This window comes from Eptatretus burgeri, chromosome 6 (assembly GCF_056783735.1).
Source record: "Eptatretus burgeri isolate ZD-2024b chromosome 6, Ebu_testis_v1, whole genome shotgun sequence".
Lineage (NCBI taxonomy): Eukaryota > Metazoa > Chordata > Myxini > Myxiniformes > Myxinidae > Eptatretus > Eptatretus burgeri.
Window position 1 is genome coordinate 31,253,369 of NC_140966.1, and position 22,233 is coordinate 31,275,601.

Below are 22,233 nucleotides of genomic sequence, written 5' to 3' on the forward strand. Positions count from 1 at the left end.
TTGCCGGTCCTGAGGGAGGCGGTGAACGTCGTTGGTGATGGTTCAGCAATGTCAATTGATGGTGGTGTAGTGTGGTGATTTGTGATTGACGTCGTTGGTCGTTCGTTGTATTTCATAATCTATTTCAACAGTGGCCTTGGCCGTAATATCCCATTAAATATAAACTACCGTCCAAAATCCCCTCCCCCCCCCCCCCGGCTGAGGGGCCTCGCCACCTCGCCTATAACCTTCCCGGGGCCTGTTCTGACATTTTTTGTTTCAGAGGTTTCCTCCATCTTTCACCATACAGGAGATTAGTGTGTGCAGACAAGCAAACAAACAAACAAAAACTTCAAAAAACAAAAAACGAAAAACAATATATATTGACCTCAATCGTTTAATGGTTTACAGAAGATCCTTTTTCCTCTTGCGTAACTCACTACTGTTTGTGTTTAAAAAGAATAAAGCATTGGCAGGATTGTGGGTTAAACCGGATTTGTTTGTACTGCTTTTTATAGTTTAATGGCCTTGTTTTGAGTTAGATCATTTTGGGGGAATGTGTTTGCTGAGTGTTGGTATCATCGCATGCTCTGTATGGGGTGGGTTGAGTGGGACGAGATATTGTTTCTAAAAAAACGTTTGTATGGGGGAAGAGATTGATGAAATGGTCAATATCTGCCGCCTTTGAATGTTTGATGTGGAGATTGCTTTGGTGATCATGTTATTTATTCCACTGTATTTTGTAAATCTTCAGAAAGTGAATTACTCTACTTGTTAATTATTTAATGCAGAAAGTAAATCAATAAATTAATGTCTTGCTCCTGGAACGTTGACCTTCTACCTCCGTCACTGAGCTTTTCCTTGAGCTTTCACCTCTGCTTCACCGCACCCTCTTTCCCCCTATATGTCTTCAAACAGTAGAACGTGGATGGCACCGTTTAAAGGCAACATCTGATGTTCATGCACGATTGGCTTGTGGATGGCAAACCTTGTGTTTAAACCATTGTAGTCTTTGTTGTGTTTGTTTACCTGTGGTGGTGGATGGTGTCCTCCGAAGGGGCATTGTCATGTCTCGTCATCAGTGCATTGCATCACTGAAGAAGTCGGACAGTCCAGGGTTTCTATTCATCCAGAATGGAGTGATGATGTTGAAGTCCATTTGATGAGTGTAAGTATGCTCATAAAAGTGGGGGAGAGATTGCGACACTCGATGGCCTGTCAATGTGGTTAGATTTTCAACATGGTATGGCCTTTGTGGATATTGTTAGTATAGATTGTTACAGTGCTGAAATGTGGTGTTGGAGCATGGTCGGTGACTTCCTTGCAGGGTAATTCTCCAGCTTGTACATACTGCAACCACAGAAGATGAAATGAGATTGGAGAGGGGATTGTGGGGTGTTATTTATTTGAAATGGTGGTGAGGTAATTTTAAAAACGAACAGTTCTGCCTTGGTTGAGTGGAGCTTTCTTGAGTGTTGTTTTGGATATCATCCAGTCATGTGGACAGAAGAGAGCATTCCATCACAATCCTAACCTGAGTTTTGTACAGCAGATGGTGTACATGTTTTGAAGTCAGAATGTGAGCCACTCATCATGATGCACTCTCTCTCTCTTGCTCTTATAGCCATGGTGGTATTATTTTGTAGCCCGGACAGTTCTCTCGAACGGGCTTGTTGCACGGAGATGGCCGATCCATTTCCCTGAAGTGACCCAGAGATCCCACGTATCCAAGATGGTGTGTCCCCGCTTTCGTGAAGTCAGGGCCATGAGAGACACAGACAGACAGAGACACAGGCAAGAAGGAGTTGGCTGGTCCATGGGGACCGATCGGTGCTCTGACCGTGACCCCGCTGCCCTGACTAAGCAGGCAACAGGGAAGAGTGCAGACGATTTAGACCCCACATTGGGGGTTGCAACGACCGTGAAGAGGCATCCCAATAGTTGCAACCATGGTGTTTGTGTGGTTGTCAGTTGTTTCTAGTCAATGGTAACCCCCCTCCCCTTCCTTTGGGAAAGTGTGGTTTATGAAATGCAAAAGGGTTGTTCTTGCATAAAAGATGTGGAATAATATAATATAATATATATATATATATATATATATATATATATATATATATATATATATATATATATATATATATATATATATATATATATATATATGGCTGAAGCTTTTTGTAAGCCGCCTGATGGTGATGCTGTGCAAAACAGTCACAATTGTTCCATATATATATATATATATATATATATATATATATATATATATATATATATATATATGGCTGAAGCTTTTGTAAGCCGCCTGATGGTGATGCTGTGCAAAACAGTCACAATTGTTCCATATATATATATATATATATATATATATATATATATATATATATATATGGCTGAAGCTTTTTGTAAGCCGCCTGATGGTGATGCTGTGCAAAACAGTCACAATTGTTCCATATATATATATATATATATATATATATATATATATATATATATATATATTTAAAAAAAATAATATGAGAACAACTTTGGCAAAGACGGCCAAGCTTTGTGCAGCTAAGTGGAAGCGAATGTGTCCTTTACGATGCCCCGGTCTGCTGAGTAAAACATTTCTTTATTCTGTTCTGGTTTTAAAGATTTTGATGTTCGTTGTTTGTTTATTTATTTACTTTTTCTGTATTTAAGGTTGGCAAGATTGCTTAAGTTGTCACCACCCTTGCCATTGAGTCCTTTTGTCAGGAATGGATTTCCAGTCATCATACTTGATTAAAAAAAAAGTATGTATGTATATATATATATATATATATATATACTCAGCCTTTATGGTGCAGTGATAGCAGTGGGATGCCACATGTTGGAGTACTGCACATGAGTTTCATGGAATTTCTACGTAAAGCCGTCTGTCTCTGAGCTATGGAATTGATTGTTTTGAGTCATTTATGTGTGTGAGTGCAGGGAGGGGTGTGGTTCACTTCTGTTTGGTATGCAGGTCGAGGCATCGATGTACATAGCAGCCGTCGGAAGACCGGTTTACCAGCACCGGCCGTTAGTGGCTGTTAAAGATCCCATGGGCAAGTTATTGTTGTTGCTGGCACTCCGAACAAATTCCAAATTCCTTTCACCTTCGGTTGAACGTTAGTCCTGGCCATCTGGTTCGTGAAAGAATTGTATCACAAAACGTTTCCTGTTCGACCCCACAAGAAGCTGGGTATAAAACACGGGCAGTTACAGAAGTAGTGTCGCTGCCTTTTGAACTTGGTACAAACATGAAAGGCTCAAATGTCCCCAAGATCGTTCTTTACATCCCTTCTTCGTGTCACAATTGCGTGCACACACCTTTGCTTGAGTCCTGAAATGTCTTGCTTTTGCTTTTGGAAGTTCCGCAGCATGAAATACCGGCCTCACCCCAATAATACCACGTAAGTCTTACCCTTCGCGGGTTACCTTATTTATGAGAAAGTAATAAAACGATTTGTGCCCTTGTGTAAAGGATTAAAAATGAAAAAAAATTACCTTTCAATTCCTGCTTGCTATTTAAAGGGTGAAGTCTGCATCTGAACTCAACAACGCACTTGCTTTGCTTTGTTTTACAACAATTTGATTCAGACCCCCCCCCCCCTTTCCGTTTCGTTTTGGTTTTCTTTTGTATTGCGATATTGGGTTTGTATAGAAAGGAAAGGGGTGCACATCCATATGGTAGCATCTTGATAATACCAGAAGTCAAAGTTCATTCGTGCTGCTGTAGTAAGCTATTAGTGCCACCTCCATCATTGGTTTCGTAATTGATTTTTTTCGATTATACATATTTAAAAAAATATATTTTCCTGTAAATGCACTCTGTCCTTATTTGCATGGAAATGCCCTTGCTCCCTTCAACCCCCACTGATGTCCATAATAGTACGTTCCTTTTCCTTTGCCCTGCCCTCAGCCTGTACCATGTTTCCCCGTGACTAGGGGGTGTCGAGCGATTTATGTTCTGTGCGATTGCGTTTGAGAGCAAGAGTAACGACAGGGAGTCGTGGAGGGGAGAAGGATTGCAGTATGGCGTCGGTCGGGTGTCGGTGAACGGAACAACGCTGTTAGTCCAAAGTACATTGCTCGGCAGTCAGGAGTTCAAGCGGAGGATGAAAAATGTAGATGAGAATGTGCCCGTGCTTCTGTGCGAAGTTTAAAACCGCCTGGAGGGTGTCGGTCAGGCCCGAGCCAAGCGATTTTTGTCTTTCCTCCTCCCTCCTCAGTACTCACCTTCACCCCGACTCTTCATCCCCCCTGCCCTTTTTATCCTTTTTCTTCAACACTTCCTATTTCACCTCGAACACCTCACTTCCCTCTTCCGCCTTGAAGCCATCGATTTCCCGAACCCCCCCCCCATTTTTCCCCTCTTCTAACCCCTCTCACCAGGTACTCTTCTCTACGCACCCCCCCCCCGACCCTTCCTTGTTTTCTGTGTAGTCACACTCTGCTCACCTGATGTAATCTCTCCCCCACCCCCCAACCCATTTCCCCTCAGTCGTGCACTCCACTAACCTCATGTAATCTTCCCTCCCCCCCCCCCCCACCACTCCCAATCCTCCTTGTTTCCCCTGCCCTTCAATTTCCATTTCGTTTGATATTCTCTTGTTCGAATCTCCTTTCGAATACCAAACTGCCTTTTCTCTACCAACGAGTATGGGCACCAGACCCGTGTGGCTCGGACTCCGTGCTGCCCGTGCTGTGTAAGTACGAGTTCGGGACTAAACGTGCAGTACTCTGCTGCCTTTCTTACTGAACTCTTTGTCTCCTCCCCCCCTCTTGCTCGCATTCTTTTGTAGCACGGTTTCCAGGTATCCTATGCTGTGAGCATTTTGCTCACTTTCCCTTGGTGATGTATATTGTCCAACCCTGATGGTGTGTGTGTGTGTGTGTGTGTGTGTGTGTGTGTGTGTGTGTGTGTGTGTGTGTGTGTGTGTGTGTGTGTGTGTGTGTGTGTGTGTGTGTGTGTGTGTGTGCCATGTTTCGTGTATCGCCATGGGGGCACTCATTGTAACGCCGTCACAATCATTGGAATTGGCAACATGTTAATTCTATGGGATGGTGATTGCTCGTCTTTCTTTCCAATGAGCTTTTTATGAGAATGAGCTTCCTTCAATGTGATGCTCAAGATGGTATTACTGCTTCTGACTCTGACAAGGAATGCAGTCTTTTGTCACCACCAACCCACTGTCCCTGTCCCCCCCCCCAAACCCACCCCTCCAACTTTTCCGCAACCAACTGGTCACACTTTGTTTTTGTTTTTTTATTTGAAGGGTCATTTGTCTTCTTTTGCTGTTGTGTTCACGGTGAGAAAATACTCACGTCTGTCAGCTTTGTCCTTGAACCTTAGATATTCCAGCCCGATGAAGGGCTTTCTTTTGGAGCCCATTAGCTTGGGCTCCAAAGCTTGGCTCCATGCTGCATGGACACAAGCTCGGTCCTTTGGGGAATCGCTGCGAGATCAAATCTCCGAAGATTTCATTATCCTTGATTTATATTTTCTCCTAAAAACATTTCATTTTGCTGCAGTCGTTTGTTTTGCAGTGCAATTTTGTCGGCTAATGATGGAATATTTTAAAGTCGACGAACCCCCTGGCATTTCTACTTGCAGTTGCACTTCTTCTCAATACATGTGGCCACTTGGCTGTGGTTTTGCATGCTCCTGTCTGTTGTGAATTGTCTGAACAGTTGAACCGGACAGAGTCTTGCTTGCTTGGTTTAAAAAAAAAATTTTTTAACCAAACTTGCCTGCCTGATAATTATTGTACTATACAGCGTTTGTGGGATGACGACGTTGCAGCTCTCGTTTTGATGGACATGTTTGTTTGCGGGATTATTATCATAATCCAAACTAATTTCAAAAATATCCATTGTTCTTTGGGACATGATTCATCTGTCCTCGTCGCAGAAGTCTTTCTTCACCTTGCAGTATTTCTCGGTATCCAGTTCAAACGCTTGCATGTGGACTTCTTTGGGAATCCTGAAGCTGTGGCTTCTCCATAGCAGTCAACCATTCTGGTTCACATGTTCTGATTTGACCGCAACATGTGAATCACGAAACCCCCAGAGGATATAAATGTTCAACATGTTGTGAGTAGGCCACAGCATCTGTCGAGAAATCCCCATGGCATTTAGATTTCCCAAACGTGCTGTGGGTTGGCCACAACATCTGCATCGACAATTTCTTGCCTTGAATGTTTTCTTCTCCCATTGTTACAGAAGCCATGGTGTTGGTGCTGGATTTCCAATCAGTTCTTCATGCTCACATCTTGTATCCAGGACTTTCTGGTTGTTTCCCATTTGCTAATGCAACTGCACCGGTGCTTAACAATGTCTCCTATATGCTGCATGGGCTTTGATCACTTGTCATCGTTACCGTGTTGTGTACTTGGCATGGAAAGGTATTTTTAACATCGTGTTGCTTGTAAATCCATTGGAGATGCATCGGTGACGATGCACAAAAACTTTAACGGAAAACTTGTGTTTCTGGAATTTTCTCTTGTTTTAATTAACCTCCTCCCCCACTCTCCCTCCGAATTTGATCAGAACTTTTATGTGATCAAGGAAGCTATAATCAGAGACTTCCTTGTTTAGATGAATTTCATTCCTGTTGTAACTTGTGAACCACTGAAGGGATTTTGACCAAAGTTGGTACAATTGTGTGCAATGATGCAAAGATGAAGTCGTTTGATTTTTGGGGTCAAAAGGTAAATGTATATGGCCTTTTGACCTTTAATTGAAAAATCTTTGTTACTACAATAACTTGTGGACCACAGAAGGGATTTCAACCAAATCTGTCAAGTTTTGGCTGTAATACAAAGATTAACGTATTCAATATTGGGGTCAGCAGGTCGAAGGTCATGTGCCCTAAGAAAATATTTTTGCAGATTATAACTCCAGTTCGAAGCATCTGATGTTTTCTCTCTCGCACTCGATCTCTCACGTGACCTTTAATTGAGCTCAAATGTAACAGGTTTGTCTCGTGTTTCTGGAGGTTTATCCATCGACGCATTTGTGTCAAATTCTGTTTTCAATTTTTACAGGTTCTAATGATCATGGAGGAAAAGTAGACGTGTTGCACAACACTGGAGTTCAGACAAATACAGCCGGTATCCTTGGGGGAAGTGACTGCTTCCCAGTGCACTCCGGGTGCCAATGTTGCCATCTCGTGACGTCACATTTCTCTCTGCAGTCAGTGGGGCAATTGAGGAAAAATATCTCTCCCCTCCCAACGCCCATGAGATACAAACATCTGTGTCCTATTCCCCAGTCTGCTGAGCTTCAAGCGAGGAAGCGGCACGTTTTCTGTCCGGGAGATTATTTTGAAGTCTTTTGTGTGAATTGAACCACCGACCTCCCAGACACAGAGCGGATCCTCGAACCACATTTCCACTGAACCTGGTAACAAACTCGTAATTTACCAGACTGGGTGGTGTAATGGCCAGAGCGTCCGCTCCGAGTCTGGGATCTCAGCGGTTCAAACATAGGCAGAGCATACCAAAGACTTTAAAAATGGTATGTGCTGCTTCCTTGCTCTGACGCTCGGCATTTAAAAGGTTAAGAGCACGGACAATCCCCATAGGTTGGCATCCATGGGGAGGGGGAAATTCCTTCTTGGGAAATGCCCCACTTAGTGTGTTAACTAAGGCAGCGGCATTGTTGTGACGTCACTGGTACCCAGTGTGCCTGGAAGTAAAAGCAGTCCCGCCAAGGTGTGTGTGTGTGTGTGTGTGTGTGTGTGTGTGTGTGTGTGTGTGTGTGTGTGTGTGTGTGTGTGTGTGTGTGTGTGTGTGTGTGTGTGTGTGTGTGTGTGTGTGTGTGTGTGTGTGTGTGTGTGTGTGTGTGTCAGTTCCACTACAAGACTTTGATCATGTAACAAATAAGTAAAAGTAGTGGGGATGTATTTTATTTACGTTGATCTCAGGCTCATGAGGAGGAGCTCATTTGAATTATCAAACTATTGTTTGTGTTGTTCACACTTTTAACTGACTATGGCGCTGCTCTTTTTCATTCTTGACTTTGTGAAAGTTTTGAGGTCAATCTCCCAGATAATTATTAAAGTGACTCCTCAATTTGCAGAGTGGTTCATTTCATTATCTCGCCAGTAGTTTTTTTTTTTCCTTACTTATTTCTGTTTGTTGTGCATCAGTAAACAGCAAATGTTGTGAATTCTTCCCACAATGACAGCAGATGGTAATTGCCTCACCTTTTATAGCGGTTCAAAGCATGCAGTCTCTGCTGCACACAACCGTGCCCCCTTGCTCCCTGCCGTTAATGATTGAATTGGAAGTTTTATGATTTGTCACAGTCAAGTTATGGAAGCTTTGCAATTGCAGACCTTGTTGCCACCCCATGTCATATTTGATTCCCATACTGTCGTCCTCATCGCGAGTGGCATCATCTGCCGTACCTGGTGAGAGGCCATTGACAAATTCCATGAGCGACAGCTACAGCTTTTGATCCGTCCGTCCCTCTCCGATTATGTTGTGATCATGCCATCCCTTTCTCAAGATTATTTTGAATGCCCCTCAACTTACCTTGTGCCTTTCCACACATCTCCCCTAAAGTACACAGGTTTCTGGTGCAAATGGGCTCCATAAACAGCAACAGTTAAAGCCTCACTGGTTCTGAAGCTCGACATCCTCATCAGGTGTCCGTTGGGAATCTGTGGGAGATAATTTGCTCATGAGTTACTATGGGGATTGGATGGAAACGTGTAAATTCTGAGTGGCGTTTTCTAACCGCTATGGCTGCTTTTCTTCTGCGTGAGTAAGTGAAAGGGAAATTTTTATCACTTTTTTTATTTTATTTTATTTTATTTTATTTTATTTTATTAGCATGCTTTCATATCGTTCACCACTTTGACTTAAACCAGCAGTTGTCTTGTAAGTTGAACCGACGTGATTGTGCACGTGTTTGATTTTATCGGACGTGTTGTAGTACCGGCAGGCAGTCTTATTAATCGATATTGATGAATTATTTTTTTGAGTGTATGATTTTAATGTCTTGCAAGTCATGGGACCTATAACAATATCTGAGAAAGGCTCCGGTTTGGTGTTTCATCGTGAGATGAGCAGAGAAGGGGATCGGGAGGAAGAGGTGAGGTTTTGGTGGGGGAGGAAAGGGTGGAGGGATGGAGAGGAAGGGAACCCTGGCATTATTTATTTTATTTTAAGATTTAACCATCGCATTCCAACGCCCCACCCTCTCACTCGGCGGCCTTCAGTTATACGTCACTCAAATATTTCAAGCCTGCAACCAAAGATGATGGATCACAGAGAGAATCCAGACAGTTTGAAGAGAAATGTACTTCATGAATGTTTGTATATATATATATATATATATATATATACAAATACACACATTTTGGGATGTTTAGGGGGCAGTGTGTGGCTTCAGAAGGGCAGAGGCAGGGTGGAGTGCCCCTGTGGTTCATTCGAGCTTGAGATCTGAGTTTTGTTTTTGCCACATTTCTCATCCTTTATTTCTTTTCTCTCAAATGACCTGGGGATAGCCAAATGTTTTGCTTCGAGACTGTTTATTATAAACATTTGACTACTCCTAATGAGACATGTTAAAATGACCAATGAGGAAAACCTTAACATTTCGATACAACATGGGACCTCAGACTCTTGAACTTCGAGGTGTCACCATCAGCCATGACCTTTCCTGGGCGAACCATAAAGCAAGGCTGGCTTTTAAAGCAATCCACAGACTGGGCATCCTTCATCGATCCAAGTCTTTCCTTGCAAATGCAGAGCTACTTGTAATCTACAAGGCTCTTGCTTGTAGCTCAATGAAGGACTTCTCTCCCCTATGGGCTGGTACCCCAGCATCACATCTGTCTCTCCTGGATTCTGTGTAATCCAAAGTTCTCAACGTTATTGGCATCTCCTACGCCGAGGTTGAAGGACATGGTCTGTTGCTTTTTACATCGCAGCAGGTCAGTGCTGATCCGTTTTATATCACCTCTTCTCCGATATTGCTCCTTGTGGTCTGTTCTTCGACCGTTCATTAACTCCAGGATGCACGTATTCTGTACTTTTTTGCTCCTTGAAGGTTGCACAATTTCTCTGATGCAGATGTTCAACCATGCTCTTTCATGAGCCTTGCTCTTGTAGGGGTGGGGGGGAGGAATAAATTCTCCACATTTTATGAATACCTGTAATGTTTTTTTTTTTTTTTTTTTTTTTTTTTCCTTATCTCCTGTACATCCTCATGATATATCACTGCTCGTCTTACCAGCAATTAAATCGTCAACAGTCAACTTCATCAGAACTCCCAGTTCATTATGTGGGGAGCCCAGGTTCAAATCTCATACCATCTGTTTTGTCCACTGTCCCATACTTTTCAAGATTCTAATTCATGTTGGTCTACACTGATACCCCCATTTATTTGTCCTCCATGTGATTTGTGTACAAACTGAACTACAAGCTGTCAAGTGTCTTGGAGTCGGGTGGAGGGGCTCAGGTGGCCCATCTCTTGCTGCATCCTAGATATGATTTGTTTTCTAATGTGGGTGCTTTGATTTTTATCTGAGCTCCCCTGTATGTAACTTATCACGGTTCTATATGGAGAGTATTGATGTCACTTTTATGTATGATTGTGGCAATCTGCAAAGTTTTTTTATGTTTGATCTTGTGTTGAAGTTTAAAAGTGGCAAAACATGTCTTGATGTTGGGATGTGGAGGTTATGATTTTATTTTTGTTTTGTTCGAGAGCAAAGGCACTCCCACCTTTTACAATCTTTGAGAAAGGCTCCGTTTTGGTGTTTCATCGTGAGATGAGCAGAGAAGGGGATAGGGAGGAAGAGGTGAAGTTTGGGCTGGTGGAGGGATAGAGATGAATGGGGAAGGGTGGAGGGCTGGATCTGGTCTTTCATCATGATTTGATAAGGGTATTTGTTGTTTGTTCACACAGTCAGCGAAAGCGATCGTTTGTCAACTTTGAAGCCAATTCATTTACGTATTCCATTTAGGAATGATCTCAAGTTTGCATATTGTGAAGGTTTATCATTCATGATTTATCAACCTTGCAGGGTTATGAGTTAAGCTGGAAAAATTATTTTTTTCTTCGAGGAATTGTGTGTGTTTTTTTTTTTTTTAAGTGATTCTTCACCATTGAGATATGTGGCTAAACTCGTATCTATATCTCAAAAAGTTGTGGACAAATTCGGACAAAAATTTGTGGACGGGTTGGGGGTGTGACAAGGATGAAGTGATTTGATTTTGTTGAATATCTAAATCCAGATCCAAATTTGAGAATTAAAAATTTTTTAAATTTATTCTTCACCCTTGAGAGATGGGGATAAAAATGATATGTCGCATGGTATCTCAAAAATGTATTGGGTCTATGATATTGTTGCGGGCCAGGGTTCGGCAGCGATAAACGACCACTTGGTTGAGCAGTAGAGTCGTCTCCCACCGAACACCCGGAATTTAGGTCGTGACTCTCAGACAACTCCGAAAGTTCACGGGTCACTTAGAGGACCGTGGTCACCAATATTTTGACGGCGTGAGATAGGGTCCACTTGTCCAATTCCAATTTACCTAAGTACTCACGCCTTCCAACTACCGGGGAAACCACACCCTCGGCCGACTTTGTCCGAATCGAGTCGCTATCACCGATTCGGATCCGGCGTAACCGAGGGAAGTTACCAAAGTCGCGCCGGACCAAATGAACAATTTACTGGCCCAAACGGCCTTACTATTTTTCAATACGCACCATGCTAGGCCAATGAAAGAAAACACGAACAATGAACTGGAACATTTAACGGGTTTATTTATAACAATAATCAGGGAGGGGGGACACAGAGCAGAATTATCACGAATAACGAAATGTAATGTACAATGAACAAGGCACTTAACAATTCTATTTACACAGACTGGCGACACCACACACACACACACACACACACACACACACACACACACACACACACACACACACACACACACACACACACACACACACACACACACACACACACACACACACACACACACACACACACACACTAAACTGGACCCCGTGGGTCTTTATTCGGTAGAGCCGGGCCGGGGTACCTTCCCGCTCGTGCAGTTACACCGACTCCGAACCACCACGGTGGACTCGAACCCACGACCCGAAGTCCACTTACACGTCCCTGGTAGCTCGGCCACCACCACCACGAGAATCCACCGCAAAGGGCCGCAGACAACGACCGAGACCAAGCCACCACGACTGCTGACGCTCAGCAGTCGCCACGATCACTGCTCTTCGGTCACCACCACCACGGTGAGCTACCGCAAAGGACCACAGACCACTCGAACCACGACCTCAGACCAAGCCAATCGCCACAATCACTGCTCTACTCTCTTGAGTTGGGAGCGGTTTCTTTCCTCGCCACTCGCCTCCTGATTGGACGGTCCCATCGCGATCTGCTGGCCGTCCCCCATTGGACAGGCCCACGGTGGGTGGGGCAACTCCCACCTTTCTGGGGCGGAGTCAGATCTGAGGTGATGGAGACTGATGGAGGCCCACGCCTTCAGCCAAAAACAAGTCGGGAATGGCGACTGGGTTGAGTGAGGCTGGTGTCGTCGTCATCTCGTCGTCGTCGTCATTGTTGTTGTTTTGTAAAAACAGAACTAAAAAATAACTCGTAGCGCACACGAAATTCCCATTCGACAGAAGGAGGGATTCTAACTATAAACACATTCTTATTATATAAAAAAAAACTAAGCTACGGAGACCGCTGTCTGTTTGTGTGCAAAGGCTTCCAGATTCGTAACAATATGTTCTCTTGAATCAGGCATTGCATGTTGGGAGGTATGCACTCCACTGGGTGACCTAGTTTTTTTCTGTTTTCTCAGCAACTGCTTCTCTGATTGACATGAAATTTTCAACATTGGAGAGTTTTAATGATTATGTTGTAGATCATGTGGTGTGGCAGCCATGTTGGAAAAAAGGAAAAAGTTTGAACATCTGTATCTCCAAAACTGCTCCATGGGACAAGTTGAGACTTTGTACATGTCAAGTACTCCCCATGGGAAATGACTGCATTTTTTTTTTTGTTTTGATGATGTCATAGGTGGCTTCATTATGGCATTATTGCATACGTCACACGTTTTATCTAATCAGTATGAGAATTTGATGGTCATCTCAGGCTAGATTATATGAGGGGAAAAAAATTGATGTCATTGGTATGTGGTTTGGCAACTCTATTTATTTATTTATTTATTTTTAACGTGGAAGCCTTCAATAATAATGTGGGCAGAGGCATATCTGTCAATGTCATGACGTCAGAGTGCCATTCTAGTTGATCTAAAATTTGTGGACCCCTTGTGTGGTCTGCCGTTTTGGCTTGTGGCCTTGAAATATTTTGTCCGCAACGTGTATCTGAAGGCTGGGGGAGAGGTTCCCATCGTGTGATGCCTTTTTGTCTGCTGGTTGCTTCATTGGTTAAGGTGCTGTCACACCTTGACGTTTTAGCCAGTGTATGCCGACGTATGAAAAATTTGGCTAATACGCTGGCACACGTCGAATACGTTATGGGTAAGTTTTGTATACGTTATGAGCATGCTGAAGCACGCTGGCATACGTCGTAGTATGCCGAGCTCGTCGACAAATTTTGTGCATGTTCAAATTTTTTTCAACTTATGACTCTCACGTTCTGCATACGCTGGCCATAGTTGTTGGCACGTTATGCGATCGTTGACACACGTCGACACACATTACTTGTAGTTACTCATAAGTTGGAATACGTCGAGGTAATGTCTAGCGTACCCGAAACTTATTTCTAACCTATGAGTAACGTGCTTTGAACCTATCTCCAACGCATATTGACGTATGTAGACGTATTTGACGTCTTCCGGATGACCACAGAACTTACTGAACGTGTTTCTAACCTGAAATATATAATTTAGCTCCCATAAAATGGCGTATTGGCAGCGTTTAGGGGAATTGGTATATAAAAATGGGCTTCACAGGAGGAACCCATCAGTGTTCCAGACTCCATGGGTTTTTTTTTTCTTCGGCATGACGGTGATGTTGACACTTCGATGTCTCGTGCGGTTATGATTTGAATCGTTGAGTGGCAGCCTTTTAATAGGCTACGCCACGTGATCGTCGGCGATACTCTGCCGCGCTATGCATAAGTTAGACTATCGTTGGGCATAAGAGGTGAACGCCGACAACACACTAAGCATTCGTTGGTATAAGTTATCGAAACGTTCTGTGTACGTTACTAATACGTTATGCATACGTCCAACTCGTTAATATACGCCCAAGACTGAAAAAAACATCAATAGTTCAGCGTACGCCAGCGTTTTAGATCAATTTTGAAACGTTGCCATACGCTGACTAAATCGTCAAGGTGTGACAGGGGCTTCAGGGGTGCTGCTGTGCCGCTGATGCAGTGCCCCCTATTACCAGTATACTGATGCTCATTTCACCGATCTCTGAAAGATGACGGGCCGAGTCAACCCCCTGGTGTTAATTTAGTGGCCAACTGGGCTTGAACTCAGGACCCTTGGATCCCAAGCCACCACCCTAACCGCTAAGCTAACACCAGGCTGGGGGAGAGGTAGAGCATGATATATATCTGAAATAAGTAAGTAAATGTATTTTAAGCATATCTGTAATTATTAATTTCCCTCCCCCCACCACAACTCCTTGGTAATGCCTCATCCTTGCTCACAAGTGCTCCTAATGAACTTCACTCGCACCCTGCCTCCCCCCCTTTTTATTTCAAGCTCATGGTATGCAAAGCATTTGCAAGCAGCATAATTGTACTTTTGTATTAATTGCAAGGGCGTTGTATTTTTTTGGCATTGGAGAACTGATCATAGTGTAGAGAACCTTAACCTGGCATCCCAGTATTTTGAGGCAAGTGCTCATCTGCGAACATGAATGATGACTGGTTGACCCAAAAATATATCTTCATTAAATGACATTTTGAGCAATCAATTTTATGCCGAGCTTGATATCTGCTCTCTTAAAGTCCTGGAATAGGTAAATACATTGCACAAGATTGTGATCAGTGGATATTGAGGAATGTGACCACTCACCTGTCCTATAATATTTATATTTTTAGTGCTTCTGCTGACAAAGTCGCTGGAGACATGTTTTTGGGTTGTGCGTGTGTCCGTCCGTGACAAGTTTTTGTTACCACCATAACTTAAGAACGGCTGAAGGAATCCAAGTCGAACTTGGTACAAGTTTGTATACTGATGCAAGGGTGAACTGATTAGACTTTTGGAGCCAAGAGGTCAAAGGTCAGAGGTTATTTTAGGTAAAAATCATGTTACCTTGATAACTTGTGAACCAATTGATTGGATTTTTATATTTACGGCAGAGGACAGTACTTGTACATATTCTTATGCTCACCCACTTCGCTGTTTTTTTTAAATACGACTTTGCTGTTTTGGAATAAATTTAAAAGGTAAAACTCTTGTTTTTGTTTATTTCATACAGACATTTATTTTATTTTCATGTTTATTTTAATGTTGGCATGCTTTATATACATATTTTTTGCCTGGCGTTGGCTTAATGGTTAGGGTGGCAGGCTTGGGATCTTCGGTTCCTGAGTTCAAATCCCGTTCGGCCGATTTATTAATACCAGGTGGGGTTGACTCAGCCTGTCGTTCTTCCGAGGTCGGCAAAATGAGTACCAGCTTGCTCGAATGATTGAGCCTTTCGAGTATCCTGCGTCGGAGTGGTGACCCGTCTAGAATTGTGCCCAATAGCCCAGGAGACAGCGTCGTTGCTGCCGAAGCAGTGTGCAGAGAATGGTCCCAATGAATGGATTGGATTTTGATCAAACTTGATACAAATATGTATAATGATGTACAGATGAACCGATTCGATTTTGGCATCAAGAGGTCAAAGGTCATGTTGGGTAAAAATGTGATCCTTGAGAACAGCTCAAGGGATTCAAATCAAAGTTGGTAAAGGTATTACAATGATGTAATAATGTGGGCAGAGGCCTATCAGTCGACATTGAAGAGTGCCATTCTAGTTTAAAGAGTATTATTGTTATCAGCCATATTTGGGATCAATGAGTGGACTGATATCAATCTTTATCTGTCTTTGTCGTTGGGGGAATGGGGGTGGAGGGGGTGATACCTGTTTCCTGCATTCTCAAATGCTGCACATCAAATCGCATGACGACTTCTCTGCCACCTTGTATTCTTTGGAAATGATCCAGGATCTTCCAATCGTGAAGTGACTGAAGGCCTTGTCAAACTCGTGAATTTGAGAGGTGCTTCCATGCTGGTTGTAAAATTGGAATTTCGCTCTTCAATGTGGCCGTGTTTTCCCTGCACGAAACTTTGCCTTGTAAGCTTCGCACCGTTGTTGCACGTACTTGTGGTTAGCATTAACCCCCCCCCCCCAAAAAAAAAAAAACTTGATCTCGGAAAAAAACGATGTGTGGTGCTGTCAAATGTCCCAGCAGCTGGTGTGGGACACTTCCGTCATTGCTCATCGCATGTGACTATGACCGCAATAAAGCCTGATTCCCCATGACCATGGCTGAACTCGTGGCGTGCGATATCACTTGCGAGTTGGTTATCATCCGAGAGATAGGTGAAGCCATGCGTTCGATTTGCTTGGTTCGAGCGTCTGGCCACTGTCATACCCATGGATCATGGATGCTCTTGATCCATTCCTTTTGCGATGTTTCCACCATAATTCTTCAGCAGACAGGATTACAAAAGTCTTTGAGCAAAGCACATCCGTTGCCACATAAAGGTACCTGGCGGTGTGAATTCTAGAGTCGGGTGGAGAATGCAAGGCAGCAGTGTCGTGGCATCGTATCTGAAATGATGTTTTGAAATGTTTTCTTGCATTGCGCAGTTCATCGGGGAGGCAAGGGTTGGCTGAACGTTTTCCTGTCCCATTGGGAGCACTCGGCTGCTCTGCTGCTTCCACTTGACCAAGGTGTTAAAAAGCTGGAAAATAAATTTTCAGAGGTGGGCAAATGGAGGATGTGTTCGGCTCTTCATGACTTAGTGGGAAAGAAGGATGTATGTCTTGGAATCTCTGCTGGGTTTTATTTTCATTCGTATTCATGTCGTACAACTGCTACATGCAAATGGACTGACGTTTGAAGATTATAATGTGTATTCTTTCCTGTTGGCTATCTGCAATTGTTTGCCTGTCCATGGATACGAGGACATACTCAGCAAATTTCTACCTCTTCAGTGGTTAAAAAGGAAATTGATTTGTCCTGTTCCTCAATAAAGTCATGGAGGTTTGCTGTGTGTTGGCAGATGGTTGACGCAGGACTCTGACTGGAGCATTTCCCTTTTGTAACGGATGTGTCTGGTGTTTCAGTTCCGGGCAAGTGCTATATTTCGATGGGGAAGGTGGTTTGCCTTTGGGGCAATGCACGAGTCTTCTGAAGATTTTCATGAGAGAGTTCTTATTATGACCTCTGCCACTGAAAGCGGACAGAGGTTATGTTTTCACCCCTGTCTGCCTGTCTCTGTTTGTCTGTGAACAAGATATATCAAAAAGTTGTGCAAGAATTCTGACAAAATTTGGTGGAGAGGTTGTGTGTGTGTGTTTGACAAGGAAGAATTGATGAGATTTTGGTTCAAGTCTGGATCCAGATCCAGCCGATCAGTTGGGTACAAGCAAAACGTAAACTGTTCAGCCTGGCAGAGGTTTGCATTCCACCGTGTGTTGCTCTAGTTCTCACTGTGATCCTATCTGGAATGTAAAACAGTGACACCTGAAGTGCTTTGTTGTTTGTGAGTATGATGTATGAAACCACAAATACCATTTGTCTGGCCTCAGCAACTCAGTGTCTGTGCAGTAAATGTCTCCAGCAGTCCTTTGCAAATAAGTACACGGTACTGGACTAGCTCATTTGTAATGTCTATACTTGCACAGTGCAAAGGGCAGACCGTTTGATTTGACTAATCACCCAAAGTGAAAAGTGGGGTTAAGCCAATGCTTCACTCTATATGTAACCTGGTGTTGGCTTCGTGGTTAGGGTGGTGGCCTGGGATCCTAGGGTCCTGAGTTCAAGCCCCGTTGGCCACTGAATTAAAAATACACCAGGAGGTTGACTCAGCCTGTCATCCTTCCGAGTTCGGTAAAATGAGCACCAGTGAACTGGGAAGGTGGACACTGCATCAGCGGCATAGCCGCGTCCCAACCAATGATGCAACCAGCAGCCACAGGCTGCACTCTATAGAGAGAGAGAGATAGAGATAGAGATAGAGATAGAGATAGAGATAGAGATAGAGATAGAGATAGATAGATAAGGGTCCTGAGTTTGAGCCATGTTGGCCACCGAATGAACACCAGGTGGGATTGACTCAACCTGTCATCCTTCGGAGGTCGGCGAAATGAGAAGCCGTGTACTCGTGGAGCGGCACAGCATCAGCGGCACAGCAGTGCTTCCAATAAATGATAGCTCCCCAACAGCCAAGCTGCCATGCACAAGAACAGAACTGTCTGTCCATCCACAAACGTCAGTTCATGATCGAAGAACCACTTGACTTCAATTGAATGTTATATTTTGAACATGAATCGGAAAACGAACCTGTACTTTAGCAGTACTTTGGCTCTGGATTCATCCCGATCACACATGCGCAGAGAAGAGTGAGATTTTTTTTATTTTTTTTTAGTCTATTTCCTTGTCTGGCAGTTAAATAAAATTGAAAATCATTCCAAACAGGAAACTTACTTTTTTTTAAGGATGTGTTAAAGGACATAAAGAACGGATTTGAAGAACTCATGTAACATGCCAAATAAGATGTTGTGAAAGACCCTTCATGAACTGTGGTAAACTTCTGCATTTCTCGACCCTTTAAAATCTTTTTTTATTTCAATTGAATGATGTATTTGAACACTGTAGAACATAAATCACCTTACTGGGCACTTTCAAAACCCTTCCGTTTCGCAGTACTTGGACAAAATGCTGCATGATGACATTTTACATAATCTCAACCAATCCAATTTGTTGCTCACAGACCCCGCCCATGTCTTTAATCAAGACTGTGTGGGGTAGTGTGTTCTCTGAACTCTCTCATTCTTGATGTGCAGTCATTTGCTGCATGCGCACGTGTAAATAATGATGGCTATTGGCAGCAAATGTCTGAAATGAGAGGCTGAATAAAAGGTGAGGATGAGTTTTACTCTGGGTAGAGTGGGTAGTCATAGATATGCAGATGAAGAACTGGAGTAAAAGCAGTAATATTGTAAAAACAGCACATTATTGATTCATACTCCAGGTAGTATTGCGAGCCGACGATCTATAAACTACTGCACCTGTTGGAAACCACATTTCAAAGTTATCCTCAAAAGCCAGTCACCGACTGGGCATCCTCTATCATACAAAGTCCTTCCTTGGCACTCCTGAACTCATACCCAATTCCAAGGCCTTCATCCACAGCTTGATGGAGCACTGCTCTCTCCTTTGGGCTGGCTCCCCTGTCTCACATCTTGTTAAACTTGACGCTGTGGAAACCAAGGCCTTTTGGATTGTTGGAATCTCCCGTGATGAAGCTGGGTCTCTGGACCTCTCACTTCACCATTGCAGACAGGTCGGTGGTCTGTCTTTCTCCCACCTGCTTTCTGGTCTTCCACCACCTCGTCTTTTCATCTTCAGTTGTCCTTCCCTTCCTCCCGCCCATAGTACACTGAAGCATGTGGCAAGGCTGTTGTCCTGAAATAACTTGACTTTGCCTCATGGAAGACAAATACTACTGAAGGCAATCTCAGTTCCTTCCACAAGCTGGGAACAAGTGTGTCTACCCTGAGGAAAGCCAGGAAACAACTTCTTTCTCGTCTCAATTCTCAAACCTGTCTCCCTCCTTCAAATCCTGGTGGCGTCTAGTTTTGTCCGTTTCTGGTGCATGCTCCTCCTCCACCCCCCCCCCTTTTTACTTCAAATGGCTACACAGCTGACGCTGCACATGAAAAGGCTGAATGCCTCAAAACTCGGTGTTTGCAGCTAAATCTTGTGTCCCAAACCCATCGCTTTCTGTACCCACCTTACCCAGTCACACCCAGCTGTCCTTGGACTCTGTGTCCTTTTCTCCTGACAATATAAAGAGCTTGCTGTCAAACCTCGACTCAGATTCTGCAACCGGTCCAGACAGCATCGGCCCACGTGTCCGAAAAACCTGCTCCTCTGCTCTTGCTCACGCTCTCTCTGTTCTATTCACCCTCTCATTTTCTCAAGGCCATCTGCCATCTACCTGGAAATCAGCAAACATTCCCGCTCTGCATAAAGAATGTGCAATAACTGATCCCTGCAACTGCAGACCAATCAGCCTTCTCCCAATCATCAGTAAGGTCATGGAATCCATCATTGCTTCCAACATCAAATCCTTCCTCTTCTACAATGGCTTGATTTCCAACCATCAATTTGGATTTAGACCAGGCTATTCATCTGTGGACATGCTCCTTTTTTTCCCAACAATGAATGGAGATCCTCAATACCAAACGTGAAATCGGAGCCATCTCCCTGGACATATCGCGAGCTTTCAATGCAGTCTGGCATCCCGCACTGCTCACTAAACTATTGTTATGGTATCAAAGGCAATCTACACTCATGGCTCATGCACTTCCTCTCCTGTCGCAGTCAACGCGTCGCTCTTGATGGAGTTATCTCGTCTCCTCTTCCCGTCCAGGCTGGAGTTCCTCAAGGCAGCATTCTTGGCCCTGTGCTTTTTCTGGTTTTCATCAATGATCTCTCAGATTCCCTGGAAAACCCTCCTTATCTCTTTGCTGATGATTCGACCCTTTGCCCTACCATCTCTCAGCTTCTTCACTCTCTGCAAACCTGGATAAAATCACAAGCTGGTAAAATACTTGGAATCTTTTTTTTTTTTTTAATCCTGACAAATTTCACACCCTCACCACATCTCTCTGAAAGGACCGTCTGGAACCCCCCCTCCCCCCATCCATCTACTTTCTCAACAATCCTCTTGAAATCCTTTCATTCAAGCATTTGGGTCTCACTATCTGCCATGATCTTTCCTGGGAAAGCAACATCTTCAAGCTGGTCTCCAAAGCCGGTCGCCGACTGGGCATCCTATGTCGTGCAAAGTCCTTCCTTTTGACACACCTGAGCTCCTGATTAAGGTTGTGGCCAAGTTTCATCGAAATCGTGTTTGGTTCAAGGAATAATTGAAGTGTTGACTTATTGACTCACTCACTCGCACCTAGACACTGCTCAATCGCATTAGCTCACTGGACTAAAGTCCAGGTGAACTAATATATAATTGGTAAACCATGCAGCCTGGCATAATTTGCTCTCTCATACAAAGGCTTGAGTGGACACATGAAATGATTAACACTTCATGCAAGGAGTAACAACGGTTCGAGTCCCTGAGCAGACTCCAAACATTGTCACGTTTGAACGTTAACTGAATGCAGTATTCAGGTCTGATGCTGTTTTTCTCTCAACTATCAGGCCATTTTAATTAAACCTTCACCTCCTGTGTAAGTATTATCACACAGAGGAAGGTCAACTTTTGTTTCATGTCCTATTATTATTTTTGTGATTGTTGTTTGTTCACGGGCATCAGCAGTGACCACTATTTTCGTTGTGTCTGTGTGTCTGTGTGTATGTGTGTTTGTCTGTCTGTCTCTGTTTGTGACTCTCTCCAGAGCATAGCTCCGTAACGTTTGCTGCAATCTTAATGAAACTTGGACACAAGCTATATATCATGGTCTAGTTGTGTCTTTTTGTATGAGGGGTGTCCCACGCCCCTTGTGGGCGGAGCCACGCCCACTTGAACTTTTTATTTATTTTATTGTTTTTTTTTCTCGATTTTTTTTCTCGCAATTTCATTTCCTACAAGCTGTGTGTAATGTCCATAAGTACAACATATAAAAAATCCGATTTGATTTGGTCATTTTTGACAAAAAAGGTAGGTTTTTACGGTAGGGCTTCCTCAAAAGCTTCCACTAACTCAATTGTACCTATCGTGGCATTGTTCAATAATGCCCATGAACCATCGTCGCCTCCTGGCTTATTATTATTATTATCTTGCCAAAACGAAGTTTTTGCAAGATATGATAGTCAGCTTGTATGTTTTTTTTTTTGTTTGTTTGTCTGTAATCATGTATAAATCACTCTGCAGAGCACAGTTATCATTGGAAATTTTTGTAACTTCGCATGTCAGGGGCCTATAGAGGTCCCTTTCAGCGCACAAAATTTTCAAGGTCAAGGTCACTTTGTCGCAAATCAGGGGAGTCGACGAAACCCTTATTTTTGAGTAATTTTGATCGGATCGTCTT

At 43.4% G+C, this 22,233-nt stretch overlaps 1 protein-coding gene across 6 annotated transcripts in view; it reads left to right on the forward strand.

Moving 5' to 3' along the window:
- The window catches only part of ERBIN (erbb2 interacting protein), a 261,007-nt gene that overhangs the window by 125,211 nt on the left and 113,563 nt on the right, over nt 1-22,233 (forward strand). For 2 of the 6 annotated variants that reach the window (XM_085884466.1, XM_085884470.1), the window contains exon 1: nt 4,516-4,691. The exons of the other annotated variants lie outside the window; for them this stretch is intronic. In XM_085884466.1, coding sequence (XP_085740592.1) covers nt 4,645-4,691 — 47 coding nt within the window. In that variant the 5' untranslated portion in view covers nt 4,516-4,644. Of the gene's footprint in view, nt 1-4,515; nt 4,692-22,233 lie in introns of those variants that run through there. 6 annotated transcript variants of the gene reach the window in all.